The sequence below is a fragment of the Heptranchias perlo genome, chromosome 24, assembly GCF_035084215.1.
Source record: "Heptranchias perlo isolate sHepPer1 chromosome 24, sHepPer1.hap1, whole genome shotgun sequence".
Taxonomy (NCBI): domain Eukaryota; kingdom Metazoa; phylum Chordata; class Chondrichthyes; order Hexanchiformes; family Hexanchidae; genus Heptranchias; species Heptranchias perlo.
Window position 1 is genome coordinate 34,195,152 of NC_090348.1, and position 21,258 is coordinate 34,216,409.

General features: G+C 38.4%; 1 protein-coding gene across 1 annotated transcript; it reads right to left on the bottom strand.

Annotated features, from left to right (window-relative positions):
• Positions 1–21,245, bottom strand: hspa14 (heat shock protein 14). Its single transcript, XM_068005040.1, has 14 exons — positions 21,163–21,245; positions 19,126–19,206; positions 18,964–19,046; positions 17,246–17,294; positions 13,793–13,898; positions 9,760–9,850; positions 9,313–9,417; positions 8,650–8,811; positions 8,391–8,546; positions 7,282–7,384; positions 6,030–6,245; positions 5,278–5,451; positions 3,038–3,108; positions 1–702 (listed from the first exon to the last, which is right to left on the bottom strand). The coding sequence occupies exons 1-14, from the start codon at positions 21,217–21,219 to the stop codon at positions 624–626; spliced, it is 1,533 nt and encodes a 510-aa protein (XP_067861141.1). The 5' UTR covers positions 21,220–21,245; the 3' UTR covers positions 1–623.
• Positions 21,246–21,258: the final 13 nt, after the last annotated feature.

The window sequence follows — 21,258 nt, forward strand, 5'->3', positions numbered from 1 at the left end:
TTTCTGGATAGTTACACGGTAGAGTTTATTAGTGCAGCTATTATGGAAACCACTTGTTTGAACAGAAATGTACATAGTTGTCTTAGTGTATAAAAAGTCAAATAAAAAAAATAAATAGCTCAGGTGTCCTATCTCCTACACTCGTCTTTTTCAAATGTCTCAGCACATTTCCAAATAAGTGAATGAAAGTACTACAGAGAAGTTTGTCTGAACACTTCACACAACATGTACCTAGGTCTTATTCCCAGGGTAACAGTTTTTTGGTTGCCAATCATAAAATAGATCAGACTCCACCTGAACTTAAAACAATTACCTTAAAAAGGACTGATTTTATATTTAGGCCAAACTTTAGCTAACATGAGCATGTTACAATATCAAACCAATACCAGTGCTTTCAAAGTAGGATCAATATTTGATTCGTGGTCTAGATTTTTTTTAAAAACAAAAACAAACAGAACACTGAACATTTCATCAGGCCAGAGGATGGAGCAGATTATATCGTTGGTGTCATTTCCTTATTATTTAAGGCAAGCGAGTACTTGTCTGTAGGAGTGGTTTTAATAAGATGCATCTTTCAACAATATGGATCTTGAGTTTACAACAGTTCTTTTGCAATCAATTATCTATGATACAACATCAATGGTGATAGCCTCTGAAACTCCTGTTCCTTGCTCTGTACATGTAACGTGCAGTGATCCATCCCTTTAAAGAAGAAAAGTTATTGAATGAGTATCCAATTGAAAGACAGACAATACCAACTCAGTAGTTATTTTTTGTAACCAGAGCTGTGGTGGTAGCGCAATGGCCACGGGTGGAGGGCAACTGGTAATATCCAGCCTTCAGCTGTTTTATTACTGTTTACTAATTTAATTAACTTATTCCAGGTTAGTTTCAATCTCTTTTCCAGAGGCTACTTACAACTGGATGATGTGAAAATTAGTGTGACCTACTTCTGTAAAGAGAAGCAATCAGCATTACCAAGCTATCAAAATACTCATGAAGCTGAACAGAGAAGCAGAAAAATAGAGTTCAGTTCTTTGTGCCAATTGTTTTATTGCTACATTATTATAGCTCAGTGAAGGAGCAAATTTGGTAACATATGCAAATGGTGTTAAATTTATTCTGTACATGCTGCACAGAAATTTAAATACAACCAATTATTTTTATCTGAAACATTCTGAAAGTGATAAATTTGAGTTCAATGCAATGACAGGTCACTTACTGTGTATTAGAACAGTCATTTAACTCTTTCATTGCTACAGAAGACTTTATTCACCCATTCAAATATAAAATGAGTCACAAGCATAGCAAGATTAAAGAGAAAACATTATGAATGCATTAGAGCAATGCTTCCCAAATAGCAGACCCGAGTCATTTTAGGTGGATCATGCAGCAAATTGGCATGAGCATAGACCAGTCAGTCAAGTTTTGTCCTAATCATGAATCTTCTCATGGGCTGAATTGATCAATGATCAACTGTGATGTATGACTAGCTAGAAATTGAAGAGCTCTACGGAAAGGACAAAAGCACCTCTTTATTGCATCTGGGACAAAAATGCACGGACACTGTGACCTTGATAATTGATGGGAGTCAGCTAAAAGGTTTTGCCCGACTTATAATGTCTTAATTTGGAGCGGAGACAAATTCCTATAGTGCAGCAAACTCTGGAGCGGTGACTGTTTAAACCTGAATCAACTATCAACACTGAGATGGGTGGTGATTCTTTTTGCTGTTTGTTTCTAATGTTCTGTCTTCAAGAAAAAGAACCTCCAATTAAATTTTAATGTAACTACTAAATTGTTCACTTTTGTTGTTCATTTAAACAGTTATTTAGCAAGTTTTCGCTCTTCAGGTACCCCAGTTTAGTGGCAGTTTATGGTGCAGAGTGGTGTGAGGACTGGGAGCCTGGCTCTCAGGTTGCACTATTATATTTTAACACACTTTTAAATAGATGTCATCGGCTCATGATTCGGTCACATCAAAGGCACATCCAAAAATAAACAGTCCAAGCTACACTAAATCTCTCCACCTCTCTCTCTCCTCCTTTGAGACACTCCTTAAAACCTACTTCTTTGACCAAGCTGACCTGTCCTAATGTTTGATAACTCTCCTGTGAAGCACCTTGGGACGTTTTACTAAGTTGAAGGCATGTTGTTGTTGTGGACACTTATGAGCCTACCGATCTGCCATCAGATTAAGTGGCTCTCTTCTTCTATCCTTTAAAACAGAGGGGCCGATCCTGTTCATCGCAAGCATGCAGGCACACAGACTTGCACCTTGGGCCCAAGTACAACTTCTTCTAGTACCAAGTAATGGGGTTAGTATGCTTTTCATTTTTTGTCATTTAGAACTCAGTAATATTAATGGCCGAGGTAAGTACGTCTTGATTGAATATCATTGGGAATCCTTGCATTAGAATGAGTAAGCATAATATGGTACCTCTTGGTTCACTTTAAACTCAGTTCAAATTTTCCACCCAAAGTAGCTCAAGTCTTTTCACTTACTTTTAATAATCATAGCATCATTTGAACTCTGGTTATAAGTATTTCTCCTAGGTCCATGTATTCCTAGATGGCCAAGTGGCACATCCTGGTGCAGGTCTAAGTCATAGAAATTAGAAAAACCCAGGTTTGCTGACTTGTCTGTATTGAATTAGCTAATATCAGCCCAAGCAGCATTTAGGGAGCTACAAACGACTATGGCACCCTAGACAAGGGAAGGGGAAAAAAATAGCAAGGCTTCTCTTTCCTAAAATCGTTATCTAGTGAATCTGGCTAGAAAGAACGCAAGGATGGACAGAGAAAGGACAAGATCAGGCTCAGACTTCATGCTTGAATGTCTATGAACAGTCACTAGCCTCACACATGAAGAACGGCCTGGGGTGGGGTGGGGACGGGACGGACAAAAGGAAACTGATGGCTGTGGAACCACACACCAGTTAAGGATCAACACCTTTACGACAGAAAGTAGAAAATTAACAAAAAAAATCTCACGCATCATTCCCAAATTCCCCAAAAAACAAACTTCAAAACATACCTTTTCATGGTAAGAACAGCTAAAATGTCATGGTTGCTGCCTTCCTTCAGTTGTAAATCTTTGAGTACAATCTGGTCAATAAAACAAAATTAAGCAAAAGCTATGAAGTAGGTAGAAAGGTGTGCTGTAACTGGTCATCTTATCAAAGTAAAACAATTATTTTACACAATGCATTTCTCCCTCTTTATATCTGATTTCCAAGGTTTAAAGCTGATTTCATCTCAACTATTTGCAACTCAAGTTAATCCAAAAGTTGACACTTAGCTCTAACAGAAACACAATATTCAGGACATAATATGACCAAAAGTAATCCAGGTTTCCTTACACTATGTTGCACCCTATGAGTACTTAAATTTAATATTCCAGGGTTCTTGGGGATTATAGTGATGTAAATAAATAGCGGGGTGGGGAGGGAAAAAGAAAAACAGAAGCACCAATGTGCTCCTCGCCAATAACTTGTGGAACAATATACTAACAGCAGAATTAATCTCTACAATAAAATATATATGGAATATAAAATCCTCAGACCCTGCTCTATAACAGTTGCTTGTTAAAACGTTTTTAAAACAGTCTTACCCCATTTGCTTACTGTTATTGTTTTGTCCATTTTGGATTTTTTTTTTTTACATTCACACATTTTCTAATGTCATTATAAATATATTTTGATTACATTAAGGTTTTTTGGCTGGTTGTAATTGTGCTTGCATGTCATGGGTTTAAAAGATTGAAGGAATTAGTTTTTGTTCCGAGGTTCAGCTGGGTCAGGGAACAAGGGGTTCTTCTCCACTAGTAGTCTTGCATTTAAAAAAAAACTTCTCCAATTATGGTTTCTTATCTTTTTGGTCCTTCTCTATCATGTATCATTACGAGGCAATAGGAGGGGCAGAAGACCTACACCCAGGTGATATGATTTTAACCAAACCACTGGACAGGCAGATTACAACTTCCTTTAGAGAAGCACCGTAGCTTTACTCAACACCTCCCTTGATGGCCCAGTTGAGAATAAGAACTCACCACTACATCACAAATCACAGAAAACAAACATATATAAACAATGCAAGGAAACGCATTGTTTTGTCATAAATGCCAAATACTGCATCAACTGAATGACACAAATGGAGTGATCTAAACCTAAACAGCATTCCAAAACTTCACTAGCATCCTCTAGTGGCACAAAACCATACATTTATCATGTGTTATGCAGGTTTTAGCCAAAACAGTCACAACAAAATCCACTCAGCTTCAGTGTTAACCTTGTACTTGGACGATGGGAGAAGATTTTCTATCTGCACTATGTGTAACAAAATCATAAATAGTTCCACATTTATCTGAGGAAGGAGGAAGCCTCCGAAAGCTTGTGGATTTTAAAATAAAATTGTTGGACTATAACTTGGTGTTGTAAAATTGTTTACAATTCATAAATAAAATCACAATTATATTAGATGTCACCAATTGTGAAAATAATTGAATTCTTTATAATAAATAATAATTTATTTTCTGTTAACCTTGAAGTTAGTCAGATTTGCATGGTTCCTAGCAGCCACATACACAGGGTAATGGCAGTGCCCTGGCACAAGCCCACCATCTCAGCTGCAGGCATCCAATGCAAAGAAAAGGGGAGGGGGAATTGCAAAAAAGGGGGAGAAACTTACCAAAATCCCTTGACAAAAGCACCTCAGCTCCCTTTGATGGCTTAGTGGATAAGTGCACCACCTAGTGTGGCACTGAGCTATACAGACCAGAAGATCCCAGGTTCTGAATTAGCTCATCACAGCAGGGTTAGCATTTGGGACTACAATTGGCCTGAGTGCTCCTGGGCTAGAGATGGTGGGGAATGGGGAAAAAAGAACAGCCAGTGTTCCCACTCACCATCCAATGACTCCTGTTGGAAAATTCTTAAATGGACAACAGGATGAGGACAGGGTCAGGCTTGGCTATGATGCCCTCGGTCAGACTTGGCTGTGATACCCTCCAAAACCAAATAGTTTGCCAACACTAACTGCCTAGGCTTATACATGAAGAATGCTCACTTGAGGAGGCATGCCAGCACCTATGAAATATACACTAGCACAGACAGAGCTTTTAGGAGAGATCTTTTATTTAATTGTTTCAAGGACTTCCTTCCCCTCCTCTCCCCTTGCCAAGTTCTAACTTCTATACACATGCAAGCAAATAGAAGGCTAGTCTGAGAAATAGACAGACAGTTATAGCAGTCAATAGCATGAAGAACAAAAACTGACCTGTGCTAATTTGTTTCTTTCTGGTTCGCATTGCTTTTCCCCAGACTCATACAGCTCAAGGCACACAGAGGAAATATTTCCTGGTGCCTGAAATGCATGATGTCGTCTTGCTGGTAATGGAGTACCTGATGGAAACACTACAGTGTATGTATCAAATTTAGATTCATCACTCTCCTACAGGAAAACACAGGGTAAAAAAAAATAATTAAGATGCATGTGATTGCCTAAATGTGTAAATGAAGATGCTATAATAGAATCATTTACAAGGCAAAGTATCTTTGCTGATTGTTTTTTAAAATTATTTCTAACAGGTAGAAAAAACAATTTTCAATTTCCCCATCAAAACAATACACAGGGTATTCTTAAAAAAAGTTCCGAGCACAATCTTATTCCACTTCAATAAACCAGAATTTTAGTTATTTGCAACTTTGAGACTGCTACACAGCATTAAAACCCATGTTGAATGAAAATACACAATATGGATAAGCATTACTGTAAATGAAATAGTAATGTGAGGGACAGCACAGCTAACAAATCAAAGAGTGGAAAATGAGGTAACTGACAAATAAATACACTCCTTGATGCACTGGCTTAAATAAAAGCTGAATGTAAGTCATAGATTTCTAGCTATAAATTGCACACAGATGTGGTTTGGAGAATTAGATACTGCACTGAAAGCATATCAAGTTACTTGGGATTAATGCTTTTTTTTAAATATAATTTCCCTGCAATCAGAAATCAGACTTTAATACCTTAACAAGAATGTTTTGTGCGGAGCACTCCACAATGACAGCATCTTCCTCTAGTCCATTATTCTCCTTCCCCAAAAGCATAGCAGCCTCAATAGCTGCACCAACAGCTATCACTTCGTCTGAAGGGATGGAGTTAAACAAATCAACATCTAGGAACAGATCTCGAATCATCTGCTGCAATTTTGGAATACGAGCAGAGCCCCCACAAAGAACAACCTAAAACAAATGAAAGAAAATGTTTAACACTTTAAGGATTAGATTAGAATAGAATAACTAATTCTAATAGATAAAATAAAAGGTTCTGGTTCTCAAGAGTTCCACAGAAACATTTGATTTATTACACAACAGAAATAAGAGAGGCTAGACTGCCATTTAATAGTTCACAGCGATTGTTCGGAAGACCATTTAGTAGTGATCCAAACTGAATTACAGGGACAAATAGATCGTGCTTCTGATTTTTGTCTTGCCTTTCCCTTCCCAAAGGAAATCAGATTTTTTTTAAAAATGGGTAAAACCACCAGTCAAATGTGTGTTTTTTGGATCCAAAATAGTACAGAATGTTTGTAAACAGAAAATCAGCTTTAATCCAGTTTAATCAGCAAAACAAAATTTTTGAAAAAATAAATAAGATACTTAAAATAAACAAATTCATCTGTCTCTATAAAGAATAATGCTAATCGGGGATGGTGGATACAATTAGCTACACCCTCAGCATCTCCCACCACCTCCCCAGAAACTTTGCTCTGCTATCTGTACGATGGAAGTGATTAAATGCACGATCTACTTCAATGTTGCCCATTGATGCAAAGAAAAAGTAAAGTGCTCAACCTCCACATCAGAACTGCAGTATGCAAACATTGACATTACTAGGTTTTAAAATCAGGGTTAACTCTAATTTTTTGAAGTAGGGAGGGGGTAATTATCAGGTCTAACCCTAAAATCAGAAGGCTTATAAATAGAGCAGCACTTTATTTTTAAACTCGGTCACAATAACTGACCTGTGATAGTTCATCTTATATTATGAGCTGAAGAACCTAGTCAGTGCTTAAATTGAAATAAAGTAAGAGTATTTCCCTAAAGTGCTTGCTCCAGTATTTGATCTGCCAATCATACATTTCACCTGTTCAGAGGGTAGGGATTAAATACCATCATTACAATGAATATATACATTCCTTCATAACTAAATCTTTTAAAATTGGCTTGTTTCTCCTGGTTTAGGTCAAATTTAAAATTTCAGCATGCCTGTACAAACCTTAGATATTTCACTTCCAGAAAGTCCAACTTCTTCCAGAAGCTTCTGAATAGGTTGGATACTTTGGCTGAACAGCACAGAACATACAGATTCAAATCTCGCCCTAAAAATAAGATGCACACTTTAATACGAAGGCAATCTATTATCCACAAACAACGTTTAAATGCTATAGTGCACCGGAGTCTTGTGGAGCCATGAAGAGTTATATAGCTTTTGAATAAGTTGCTCATGATACTAGCTCAATTGCTAAATTTAAATGTGAGATAGATAGCTTTTTGGCAACCAAAGGTATTAAGGGATATGGGCCAAAGGCAGGTATATGGATCTAGATCACAGATCAGCCATGATCTTATCAAATGGAGGAGCAGGCACGAGGGGCTGAATGGCCTACTCCTGGTCCTATGTTCCTATGAAGGGATTAGTCGGTACAACAGACGCATTCAGGCTAGGTTGTTAACTGGGTTCCTATTTTAAAATCGTTATTTGTTAATGTTAATCATTAAAACTGTTCCAAGAAGATTAATGATACAAGACTGAGAAATATTGAAACAGTTTCAATAAAAAAAACCTAGAACAGAACTAACGATATTTGCAACAAAATTAATAGCAGAAAAAGCCATCTTGTTCCATTGAAAATTGCAAAAAACAAAGGAGCTTTTAAAAGGTTTAAATTGGGAATGCTTATATATCGCATTATTACCCAGTTAATTTCTAAAATAAGTGGATACCAAAAAAAGTTTAATACTTTGAACCTTTTCGCCCATCCTTTTTTGCTCTCTGTTGTCTCCTGGTATCAAGCTTCCTCCTTCATTCTATTGGGTGGATGATCTGAGGCACAGACTATTCCAGCCAGCCCAATACCATTCCACAATCAAATGACAAGAGTGGAAGTGGCCCCTTTTTCTCATCTTTGCCAAATGCAGCAATCCTTCTAGAATACTGGCAGAGAACTAGCAAAATTCAGGCAGCAAGGGAAATGGAATTTGAATATCAGCTATAGGGTTGGAAGTCTGGCTTTGGATAGAGGCCCAATGCTACAATGATATCCCTCCTACTAAGGTTCAACCTCAACATGGCTCTTGGCCTAACACAATTAACTATATACATACCTGGACACATTGCAATCGAAGTCTAAGCCTTCATGAAGCGAATCTACAAAACAATTTGAACTTTCCAAGGTTGACAAAGCATGTTTAGCATCTTCAGCACTATTAACAAGCTTCATCATGGCTCTTGGGTTTCCCTTTATACTGTGTCTAAACAACCTATATACAAAAAAAGTTTACATTTTTAATCTGGCAGAAATGGTGCAAGTATAATCAATTTGAAGGTGAGCCAACATGTTCTGTATTGCTGTTGTGCTCTTACCGCTGAAATTCTGAAGCTAAATATTGTGCCAAGGCCTCTGTGAAACACTCTCCTCCTATGCTGTCATCAGCATGAGAGGCAAGGACTCTGTACATGCCACTATTCACTTCTACTATTGTAACTGATAGTGATGATCCACCAAGTTTGTAAACCAGTACATTACTAAAAACAGAGAGAGAAAAAGACAAAATAACAACATGAAAACAAAAACTGTCAGATTTCAATGTTTGTCTTGCTCAAAATGTATTTTAATACATAACTGAAATCCACAATTAGTTGGGTCAATTACCAATGATTCAATTTAGAAGTGCATGCAGTATTAATATGAACCATCAAAAAGAATGGGATACAACAAATTAGGTTAAAACAGAACAATTGCATTAGGCCCCTCCAGCAGCTTACAGGTACGTGGTTGATTTGTCTAGTAAGGTTGCCCATCTTTTAAAAAACACTTCTAGTGCTTAAAGTCCCACCTCAAATCTGGAAATAAGAAATTTACTATATACAAATATTTATATAACCTAACCAAAAAAATAAAAATAAAGATCTTACGCCATTCTAGTGAACTAAAATGCTTTGAATATTGAATACAAAGCAAATTTCAAATATCGCATGCCATCATACTCACTACGTTGCAACCTTTAAAATGTAAAAATAAACTACCTTTTCCCAGTAGGTGACTCCTGTCCAACTCCAAATGCGAGAAGGGCTGCTGCAGGTTCATGAATCAATCGCAACACATTGAATCCAGCTGCTTGGGCTGCCTGCCTACACAACAGAGCATTTCACACCAAATAAACAAACAGTAAATATTTTGACACACAAGTTTCAGAATAGAAAAGTAAGAGGGTAAGTAGTGGAAATCTTTTTCCTCCCCTAAAGGTTAGCATCCATTAATTTAGAGTACATGACCACTTTTTCCACAGGGAGAAAAAAAGGCTGATTTTACACAGAAGAATGGCAATAAAAAAAAAATCAGAAATGAATGAAATATGATATTGTGAACCAATGGAAAAGTGCCAAATGTTTAAATGCACAGAGCAATGACAGGTAGATGGATCAGTTTGAACTTTCATGATTGGGTAGCTTAAAAAGGTCTACCTCGCCTACCTTAGAACATTTTGCTGGTTCTTCCCAAAGTCCAGTGGGACGGTTAGGACAACATCATTTACATCAGAGCCCAGTGCTGATTGTGCAGTTTCTGTTAACACAAAAATAAATCCAATTAGCCAACTTATGAAATAAAACCTCAAAATTGTTGAAAATTAAGTTATGTAATCTCAAAACACATCCATTATTAATGGTGGGCTCCATGATCATTATGACACTGGATAGCCAAGGTTTGATCCTCTGTTTATATACTTTATCTCCAGCCTTGAATAAGAACATATTATGATTTAGTACTCCCAATGCAGAGCTTTACTCGATGGGAGAACATACTAGAATTTTGGATGTGGAGATCAACGTACCCCATTCTCAACCTGCTTGATTTTAGAATCATAGAATCTTACAGCACAGGAGATGGCGATTCGGCCCATTTCACCGGCTCTTTAAAGAGCTGTCCAATTCAGTCCCACACCCCAGCTTTTCCCCCACAACGCTCTTCAATTAGTCCTCTTTTAAGTACGTGTCCAATTGCCTTTTGAAAGTTCCTTTGGAATCTGCTTCCACCACCCTTTCAGGTAACATGTTCCAGATCTTAATAACCCTGTGTGAAAAAATCTCTCATTTCTCCTTTAGTTCTTTTGCCAATTATTTTAAATCTATAATCCACTTGCCAGAGGGGATAGTTTCTTGCTACTTGCTCTATCAAAACCCCTCATGATTTTGAATACCTCTATTAGGTCGCCCCTTAATCTTCTCTGCTCTAAGGAGAACATAGGAACAGGAGTAGGCATTTAGCCCTTCGAGCCTGTTCCACCATTCAATGAGATTGTGGCTGATCGGTGACCTAACTCCATATACTCACCTTAACCAAAGGGATATGGGCTAACAAAAATTTATCAATCACAGATTTAAAATTAACAATTGAGCTAGCATCAACTACCGTTTGCAGAAGAGAGTTCCAAACTTCTACCACCCTTTGTGCATAGAAGTGTTTTCTAACTTAGCCTAAAAATTAGAGCCAAGACTTTCAGGACCATGTCCCCAGTCCTAGACTCCCCAACCAGCAGAAATAGTTTCTCTCTATCCACCCTATTAGTTTCCCTTAATATCTTGAAAACTTAGATCAAATCACCCGCTAATCTTCTAAATTTCAGGGAATACAACCCTAGTGTGTATAATCACTCATTGGAATTTAACCCTTGGAGCCCAGGTATCATTCTAGTAAATCTATGTTGCACTCCCTCCAAGGTCAGTATGTTCTTCCTATGGTGCAGTACCCAGAACTGAACAATACTCTAGGTATGGTCTAAACAGGGCTTTGTATAGTTGTAACATAACTTCTACCTAGTCCTCTAGCTATAAAGGCCAGCATTCCATTAGCCATTTTGATTATTTTCTGTACCTGTATGATATTTTAATGATTTACATACATGGACCCCCAAGTCTCTCTGCATCTCCAGTGTTTCAAGCTTTTCACCATTTAGAAAGTACACTGACCTATCCTTTTTGGGTATAAAAGTGGATGACCTCACACTTGCCTACAGTGAAATCCATTTGCCACAGTTTTGCACCATTCAATAAATCTTATTAATATCTCTCTAATTTTATGCTTCCATCTACACTGCTTACAGCTTCTCCAATCTCTCCACGTAACTGAAGTCCCTCATCCCTGGTAAAACTCCTCTGTATCTACTCCAAGGCCTTGACATCCTTCCTAAAGTGTGGTGCCCAGAATTGTACACAATACTCTAGCTGAGACCTAACCAGTAATTTGAAATGGTTAAGCACGACTTCCTTGTTTTTGTATTCAATGCCCCTATTTACAAAGCCAAGTATCCCAGACGCTTTCTTAACCGCCTTATCAACTTGCCCTGCCACCTTCAAAGATTTGTGAATATGCATCCCCAGGTCCCTCTGCTCCTGAACCCCCATCAAAAGAGTACCGTTTAGATTATACTGCCTCTCCATGTTGTTCCTCCCAAAGTGAATAACTTCACACCTATCCGCATTAAATTGCATCTGCCATGCGTCTGCCCATTTCATCAGTCTGCATATGTACTCCTGAAGTCTGCTACTATCCTAAATACGTTGCCAAGTTTTGTATCATCCGTAAACTTCGGAAGTGTACTCTCTATACCCATTGCATTCTTCGCTCCAGTCAGAAAAACATCCGTTCACCACTACTCTCTGCCTCCTCTAGCTTAGCCAATTACATACAAAGTTACCACTGTCCCTTTAAAGCCAGGTGCTTCTATTTTCTGAATAAGTTTGTTATGTGGTACTTTATCAAATACCCTTTGAAAGTCCATATATATATCTACTGCACTACCTTCATCAACGATCTCAATCAGGTTAGTCAGACACAATTTACCTTTAACAAATCCGTACTGGCTATCCTTTATTAACCCATGCTTCTCCAAGTGAGAATTAATTTTGTCCTTGACAATGGTCTCCAGGAGTTTTCTGTCCATTAATTTTGATAATGTCACATGGTCACCATTATGAGATTTTATTCATCATGCCAGAAGCAATGAAGCCATTTAGCACACAGGCATAAACATTACAGGATCAACTTCTTTTAGAATGTCCACTGTAGTGCCATCCCCACCAGTGGCACTGTTCCATGTCGTAGCTATGATGTGGAGATGCTGGTGATGGACTGGGGTGGACAAATGTAAGGAATCTTACAACACCAGGTTATAGTCCAACGATTTTATTTTAAAATCGCAAGCTTTCGGAGATTATCTCCTTCGTCAGGTGAGTAGTGAATGAGAGCTTCTCAAATCGCATATCTTATATTAGGCTGGGACACCATCACACCAATCAAAGGTGTCGTTGGTGTTCAGACAGGTTGGCCACGGAAAACAGTAGGTCCCAGTATGCTGAATACACATTGTGTCAAATTACACAGACAGAGAGAAAGAGACCCGAAAGGCAGAGAGAGAGAGAGAGAGAGAGAATTTTCAGTTTTTTTTAATCTGTTATCTGTTTTTAATACAACTGAAAATTCTCTCTCTCTCTCTCTGCCTTTCGGGTCTCTTTCTCTCTGTCTGTGTAATTTGACACAATGTGTATTTAGCATACTGGGACCTACTGTTTTCCGTGGCTAACCTGTCTGAACACCAACAACACCTTTGATTGGTGTGATGGTGTCCCAGCCTAATATAAGATATGCGATTTGAGAACCTTTCACTCACTCACCTGACGAAGGAGATAATCTCCGAAAGCTTGTGATTTTAAAATAAAATCGTTGGACTATAACCTGGTGTTGTAAGATTCCTTACATTTGTCCACTTCATAGCTGTTCTGATTTCTGAATTTTAAAAAAAAAATATTTGTTCTCAGAATGTGGGTGATACTGGCATGGTCGCATTTATTGCCCTGAGGTGACGGGCCTTCTCCTTGAACCACAGCAGTGCTTGTGATGACGATGCTCACACAACGGTGTTAGGTAGGAATTCCACAATTCTATCCCAGAGATGATGAAGGAACAGTAATAAATGGCGAAGTCAGGACGGTGTGTGGCTTCTGACAACCATTTTCCTTTCAGTCAGGTATGACTCCAGCATTAGTGGGTTTTCCCTATGACCCCCATTAACTTCAATTTTGCTAGAGTTCCTTGGTGCCATACTCCGTCGAATATTATCTTGATGTCGTGGGCAGGTGATCTTAACACCCAGATTAAGAAAAAGCAACACTGATCACGATACTGATGACAGTCTAGGTTTCTAGCCATGTTGCAGGTTAGTTCATTAAAACATTCTACCTGTTCCTGAGTGTTTATTTCCAAGAATCAGTGTACCATCTTGGACCCACACGAGCACAGTATTATATATTTAACACATCTCCAAGGTAAAGTGCAGGAGAAGGGTTGTCGAGAGATATTCAATGTAAACCGCTATATAGCCAAAGTGGACCCTTGCCTCTATCCATAATTACATCTCCCATGGAAGCCTTCTGACTGTCAGTCAATTATTTAAAAATTTATTCAAAATTTTATTTACAAATTTCCCTCCGAGGACAGAATTATACTCACCCTTCATTTTCTCAAAAATCAATTTCATTACTTCCTCTGGAGAGACAATCTTGAGCTCTTCCCCAGTATCAATCTCATATCGAGGTTTGCCATCCTTATCAATAACCTGTTTAAACATTTAAAAAGACAACTCAGCTTGACCCTAATTACAAGAATAGAATTAATTCTACAGCAAGAAAATGTTTGGGACAACTGTAAATTTCCAAATATACCAACATCTTGTTGTACAGCGCTTGAGGGGGATGATATCCCATGACAAATCCTGTACGTTTCGCAACCTACTAGACAAGCGTGACTTCCCTGGTCACACTCAATGTTACGTTGAAAGTCTAGTCATTCACTCTTCCCTTTTGATAAGCTACTGGCATGAAAAAAAATCTTTGACAATAAGGTCATCATTAGTGAGTGATGGTATGCATGTATTTTCTGTTTTTGCAAGCTCTTCTCAATTTATCACACTTAATGCAACTGTTAAAAAAACAGAATGTTTCCAATTAAGCATAAACTAATTGAAGGATACCCTTTAGTGCTGCAAGAGGGAAGTCATACCCTTGACAGCTCCCCTGCAACATAAACTTAGACACACTAATCTGGTTGTGTTCTAAGTAGTAATCTATTTGCATTGAACCCTCTCTTTTTTTCCTACTCTGTTTATTTTGTCGTCCTTAACACAGTGCTTTGAGATATCTTCCTGTATATCTAGAAATGTATTTTACTGTTGTAAAATATATGTTATATTTAACCTTGGTGGTGGGGAAGCTTTTAGAAACGATAATCCAGGACAAAATCAACAGTCACTTGACAAGTGTGGATTAATAAAGGAAAGCCAGCACAGATTTGTTAAAGGCAAATCGTGTTTAACTAACTTGATAGAGTTTTTTTGTGAGGTAACAGAGAGGGTTGTTGAGGGCAATGCGGTTGATGTGTATATGGACTTTCAAAAGGCAGTTGATAAAGTGTCACATAATAGACTTGTTAACAAAACTGAAGCCCATGGAATAAAAGGGGCAGTGCCAACATGGATATGAAATTGGCTAAGTGACAGGAAACAGAGTAGTGGTGAACGGTTGTTTTTCAGACTGGAGGATGGTATACAGTCGTGTCCCCCAGGTACTAGGACCGCCGCTTTTTTTGATATATATTGACTTGGACTTGGGTGGACAGGGCACAATTTCAAAATTTGCAGATAACACAAAACTTGGAAGTGTAATAAACAGTGAGGAGGATAGTAACAGACTTCAAGAGGACATAGACAGTTGGTGGAATGGGCAGACACATGGCAGGTGAAATTTAAACGCAGAGAAGTGTGAAGTGATACGTTTTGGCAGGAAGAATGATGAGAGACAATCTAAACAAAATGGAGCAATTCTAAAATGGGTGTAGGAACAGAAAGGCCTGGGGGTATATGTCCACAAATCTTTGAAGGTGGCAGGACAGGTTGAAAAAGCAGATAAAAAGCATGCGAGATCCTGGGCTTTATAAATAGTGGCATAGAGTACAAAAGCAAGGAAGTTATATTGAACCTTTATAAAACATTGGTTCGGCCACAGCTGGAGTATTGTGTCCTAAAGTGCGGTGCCCAGAATTGGAAGGATGTCAAGGCCTTAGAGGGTGCAGAAAAGATTTACTAGATTGGTTCCAGGGATGAGGGACTTCAGTTACGTGGATAGACTGGAGAAGCTGGGGTTGTTCTCCTTAGAGCAGAGAAGATTAAGAGGAGATTTGACAGAAGCGTTCAAAATCATGAAGGGGTTAAATAAAGTAAATAAAGAGAAGCTATTCCCATTGGCGAAAGGGTTGAGAACTAGAGGACACAGATTTAAGGTGATTGGCAAAAGAACCAAAGGTGACATGAGGAAAAACACTTTTATGCAGCGGGTAGTTATGATCTGTAATGCGCTGCCTGAAAGGGCGGTGGAAGCAGATTCAATTGTGGCTTTCAAAAAGGAATTGGATAAATACTTGAAGGGAAAAAGTTTGCAGGGAATGAGCGGGGGAATGGGACTAACTGGATTGCTCTTACAAAGAGCTGGCATGGGCTCGATGGGCTGAAGGGCCTCCTTCTGTGTTGTAACCATTCTATGATATTAAATTTTGCATTTTGTAAACAAATAATTCAATAATTATTATACCTAATAGAGGTAAAAGAATAATCAATAATTTTATTTCCAATGAGACTAATCTTGGTAGGATTCATAAATCTTCACATAGTATCATGAAAACCTGTCGAAACCACATCGCCTTGATGGGATGAAATTATGATCTGAATGGATGGGGATAATGTGCAACTTGTGATATAATCAGGGCTTGTGACTTGTCATAGTGAAATACATTGAAAATCATGGACCCATTACAGGGAAAAATTTTTATACTGCTACAATTGGTAGAATAGTATTTAAAGCCCTATATTTTACAACAATTCTAAAATGCTGGATTAGGTATAAATCACTTCATTCTAAAAACTAAAATCCTGAGTGGGTATTGATGACAAATGCTCATAGACTGAGAATTAATTGCTACAAGTGAAATCCCCAATTTATGATGCGATAAAGGGTTTAGGTAGGGGTGGGGGATCAAAGGCAAGGTTGAAGAGATGGATTTTGAGCAGGTTTTTAAAAACAGGTACGGAGGTAGCAAGGCAGAGGAAACCAGGCAGGAACATAGTTTCTGGGGAGGTTGATGAAGTGAAGGCCAAAGCCACATAGGTGCTGGGAGGAGTCAAAAAGATGGCTTCAGTTTTGTTGACATTAAACTGGATGAAATTTTGGCTCATACGGTTCTGTATGCTAGACAGGCAGTTGGAGTGTGTGTTGATGGCTTTTGAAATGATGGAGGAGGTAGAGCTGGGTCTTGCCACGCTATTTTGAGAAAATAAACTGTGAAAGAATATTCCAACAACTCTGCCTGTGTCACCAACTAAGTAGCATCAGCTTGAAATCCCTATTTCTGAGGGAAAGTGATTGATTTGCCTGACAGCATAGCAGAGGCTGATCAAAATCAAAGCCTCTGTTTGTGGGAGCAGCAAGTGCAAACTGTTGCCGAACTGAGATGGCATTTATAACACGATACCCCCTCCCTCAACAAAAATCTGGCTCCCTATTTAATTTACATACTTTCAATCTGCAAACTTATCTGGGTTACTGTTCTTATACAGGTAACAAACATAAATAACGCTGTATGCATTTTCATTTCGGACAGTTACTATAGCTTTCCAAAGAGATTAAGCTTATAGTCTTGGTATTAGGTGTTATAAAGACATTTGTTTTCTTGGAGGTCAATTTCAGAGGTGCATTTTTGCACTCACATTGTTAATCGCTACGCTTCACCAGTGTTCCAGGTGAGCGATGAACTCAAGAATGAAGAACCATTGGTCAGTAATCTAAAAGCGAACGTAAAAAAGTATGCAAATAACTTTCTAAAATAGGCCAGAGCCACCTTTATGCCGATACTTACAGAACATTTGCTTTCAGCCACATGCTTCTGAACTTGAGGATCATCAAAACTGGCAAAAAGTAAGAAACAACTTTGAGAACAGGAGGGTACAACTTAACTGAAAGAATGTCAATGTATAAAATTACAAAATACTTCCACTCTTTTAAACATTGTTATTATATGCTTTCCAGTCACAACGTATAAGTACACTATTTACTAGACAGAGACAAATAATTTAGTTTATTGGATTTCAATCCACTGTCCCCGCCCTGTACATATGCCCTGATGGTTTATTGATCACACTTTTGGTTGCTGATGCTCTATACATTGCTATACAGGGAATATGTTCTTATTTTTCATCACACCTGCTTTATGTTTAACAGGTATTTTATCATTACTTCCTATAATATTCTCTCTTCCCAGAGTATTTACATTATCCATATTATTTTTTGTACTCCAACCTTTGCTCTTGTCCCCTTTTTTTCCCCCTATCTTTAGATTACTATTTGCACCAGGACCATCTCGTCTTCACCCCTCCCCCACATTGGTTTAAAATCTTTTCTACGGTCCTATTTATACTTTCCACTAAGACCTTGGATCCAGACCAGTTCACGTGCCGCCCATCCCAGCGGTACAGCTCCTTCCTGTCTCCTCCTTCCCACACGACATTTTCAGCCACATATTGAATAGTGGAATGTATTACTTTGGTTTCATTTTATAGTTTGAAACTTTCGCAGTTAAGATGTGCCAGGAATCCTGCTCTTAATAACCATATAGGCCATTGGGTGAGGACAGGACTGGCATTGGCTGACCCATGGTCAAATAGCCTGCCAATACTCACCATCAAGGCTCACATGTGAACACTGACCACTTCACCAGAGGGTACGTGGCACCTATGAAACTGCAACCCAACAAGGAGTCAGTGCAGTTGGAAAATAAAATCAAGGAAGAAAATTATAGGGAAAATAAGTTTTTTTTTAAAAAAGGGTCTTTGTACAATTCACATTCCAGAGTGGACTGTTTTTGTGTTTCAGATATTTAAGAGGCAAGCAGCATATACATTGGGTGGATGAGCACATCTTAACTACAAAAGTTTCAAATTATAAATTAAAACTAAAGTAATATATTCCACCACTCAATTCATGTTATGGATTATATTGTTTCTGCTCTCAGAAACATATTGGATAATCATGCACAATAGAAATAACTGTCTCCTTAATCAACAAATCAAGAGAACAAAAGAGTCAATTTACTTATATTGGTCAATCGAGCTTCCTTTTATACACAAGTTACTTATCCTTACAAGCAATAAGAATAAAAATATGATTTCATTTGGAATTCTCGCACAGGTTTGAGAATTTAGAAATACACTATGAATTCACCAATTAAGGAGCAAGTACATTCATTTTATTAACAAAATCCTTGATATCTGCATGTGATGAATTGCATAATTGCATGCCAAAGCAAAAGGTTTTACAGACTATATTAATTTATAAAATGGCAATCAGTTATTAAAAATTATCTTCATATTCAGTGTAATGCAGCTTCATATTATAAAAAATTCACCTTGGACAAAACATGGTATACAATCCTTGCACTTCTCTATAAAGTGCATATAAAATGATCAAATATTTCATATCTTCCCACAGTGCAACTTAGGCTACAAATATTTGCACTGCATTTGCTAACTAAGCAAACCAAGATATATTTACATAGGTACCAAACATTTAAACACTTACCGTCTGCCAAGAATCTGTTTCACTTTCACAACAGTGTTTGAAGCATTTCGGATTCTACCTTGTTTTGCTGCCAAGCCAACAATCTAACAAATAAATAAACAATGAGACCCTCATAATTCAACAATGTGTACAATGTCAAAGAAATAAAACTGTTTCAATTACCTTCTCGTTTTCTCTGTATGCAACAACTGCTGGGGTAACACGGTCACCTGAATCATTTGCTACAACATCTGCTCGACCATCCTGGATGGAAATAAATTCAAGTTTTATATTACAGGTAAAATGTCATACTGTATATCAAGAATTACCATTTACTAAAAACCAACAAAACTGTATTCAAAGAATATGCAAGTAACTTGTTATCAAACCACCTTTTCACCTTTGGTGACACTGGCACAGGCACAATAGGCAGAATGTTCTCCTTCTGTGAAATTTCTATTATTCTACGACATATTTTGAATACTGCCTTGACTGATAGACATGGGAATCTCCTGTCTGCTGACTGCAAAGGTTCCATGTAAAAGGAACCTAGTTCTTTGGAAAAGGCCACTGTTCAAAATAGCAGTTTCATTAAGTATGCCATAGGATTGCCAGTGCAAGTGGAAAATTGTCACACTAGTGCAGTAGAGATGCTTTAATCACTCCTGCCCTCCACCCCATCAGAGGCCTTCCCTTTTGTTCTTTCCTCCCCTTCCCTTCCTTCTCCCCCCACCCCCACTTTGCCTGGCTCTGTACTTGCTTAAAAACTGTTAATTCTTCAACTTCTTCCAGGTCTGACGAAAGGACATCGACCTGAAACTAACTGTTTCTTTCTCCACAGATGTTGTTTGACTTGCTGAGTATTTCCAGCATTTTCTGTTTCTATTAGAGAGGCTCTACTGCTGTGTGCTATCTTGACCTAACAATAAGCTGACTGGGAGACAAGATTTCAAAAAAGTATTCCATCACCCAGCAGACATTCTTCATATTGACAACCAAAAAGCATTTTAGATGGATTTTGTGAATGCAAAACAAAATAACTTGATATCATGTAGTCTCAAGAACCTATATTTCTGTGAAGCATACCCTCAAATATGTAAAATGCACATTTTAAAAAAGTGTCCCACTATGGATACAAAAAAGTCAACACTTTCTAATATCCTTTACCTAGGAGATATTTTCTCACAATAGATAATAGAACTATTGAACCATACAATAGATATATTAACATAAGCTGTCATCATAATTAGTGCTAGGATCAGTTCAATATTTGATCCAAATAAGAATCACATTTTACAAGTGTGGATTTTTAAAAATAAAATTGCAATTGAGAAATCCCTTATGATTGCCAAATACATTAAAAATGTGTTAGTTTGGCTCGTGTTAACACTGTCGCCTCTAGGCAGAAGGTCTAAGCCCCATTCCCGGATTTGAGCAGGCAACCATGACAGAGACTTCAGTGCAATACTCATGGGCTACTTTGTTACTAAGATTGAGACCATCCATTCAGCTGCCTCTGGTGCTTCCTCCCTTTCCCACCAAGCCAAACTTCTGCAGCTCCCCAGGACTGCCCTAGCCATGAACGCATTTCCCTCTAGTTTCTCTCCCATCACCACTTATGTTCTCTCTGAACTCATCTTGTCCTGATCCCTTGACCCCACAGCCTCCAAACTATTGACCACCCAACTTCCCTTCCTGGCCTCCATGCTAGCTGACAATGCAAATGGTTTCCTTTCCTCATGTACTGTTCCCTTCCAAAACTGGCGGCATCATCCTCATCCTCCTCCTCCTCAACCCTCCCCATCCTCCTCCTCAACCCTCCCCATCCTCCTCCTCAACCACCCCTTCCTTCTGTCCTTGCAAACTAGCCCCATCACCAAATTCCATTTCTCCTCCAAAAGGAACGTGCAGTCTCCTCCCAAATCTGTGACTTTAGAGCTAACAAACGAAAACACAAGCGCACAAGACAGAACCTCCCAGCTCTCAAAAGTTCATTTAAAAACAAACGCAGCAAACCAGACTCCAATGCAGCAGGTTAGTAGGAACAGCCAACGATGAGAAATCAATGAAACTGCACCAGCTACAATGGGTGGACTCTAAACTAAGTCGATGATTCCACACCAGGCAACGATATTGCCCTCGGGGAAACACCCTGGCCTTCACTTTATTCTTAAATCAACATATCAAGACAGCTCGCGTTCACTCTTATCCCCGCGGTACCTTGTAAACCGCCACACAGCTGCACGTGCCCCCTAAGTGAACCCCGATTGCCGCCATGTCGGTAACTAGGAGAGGCCGCGATGCACACCGGGAAGG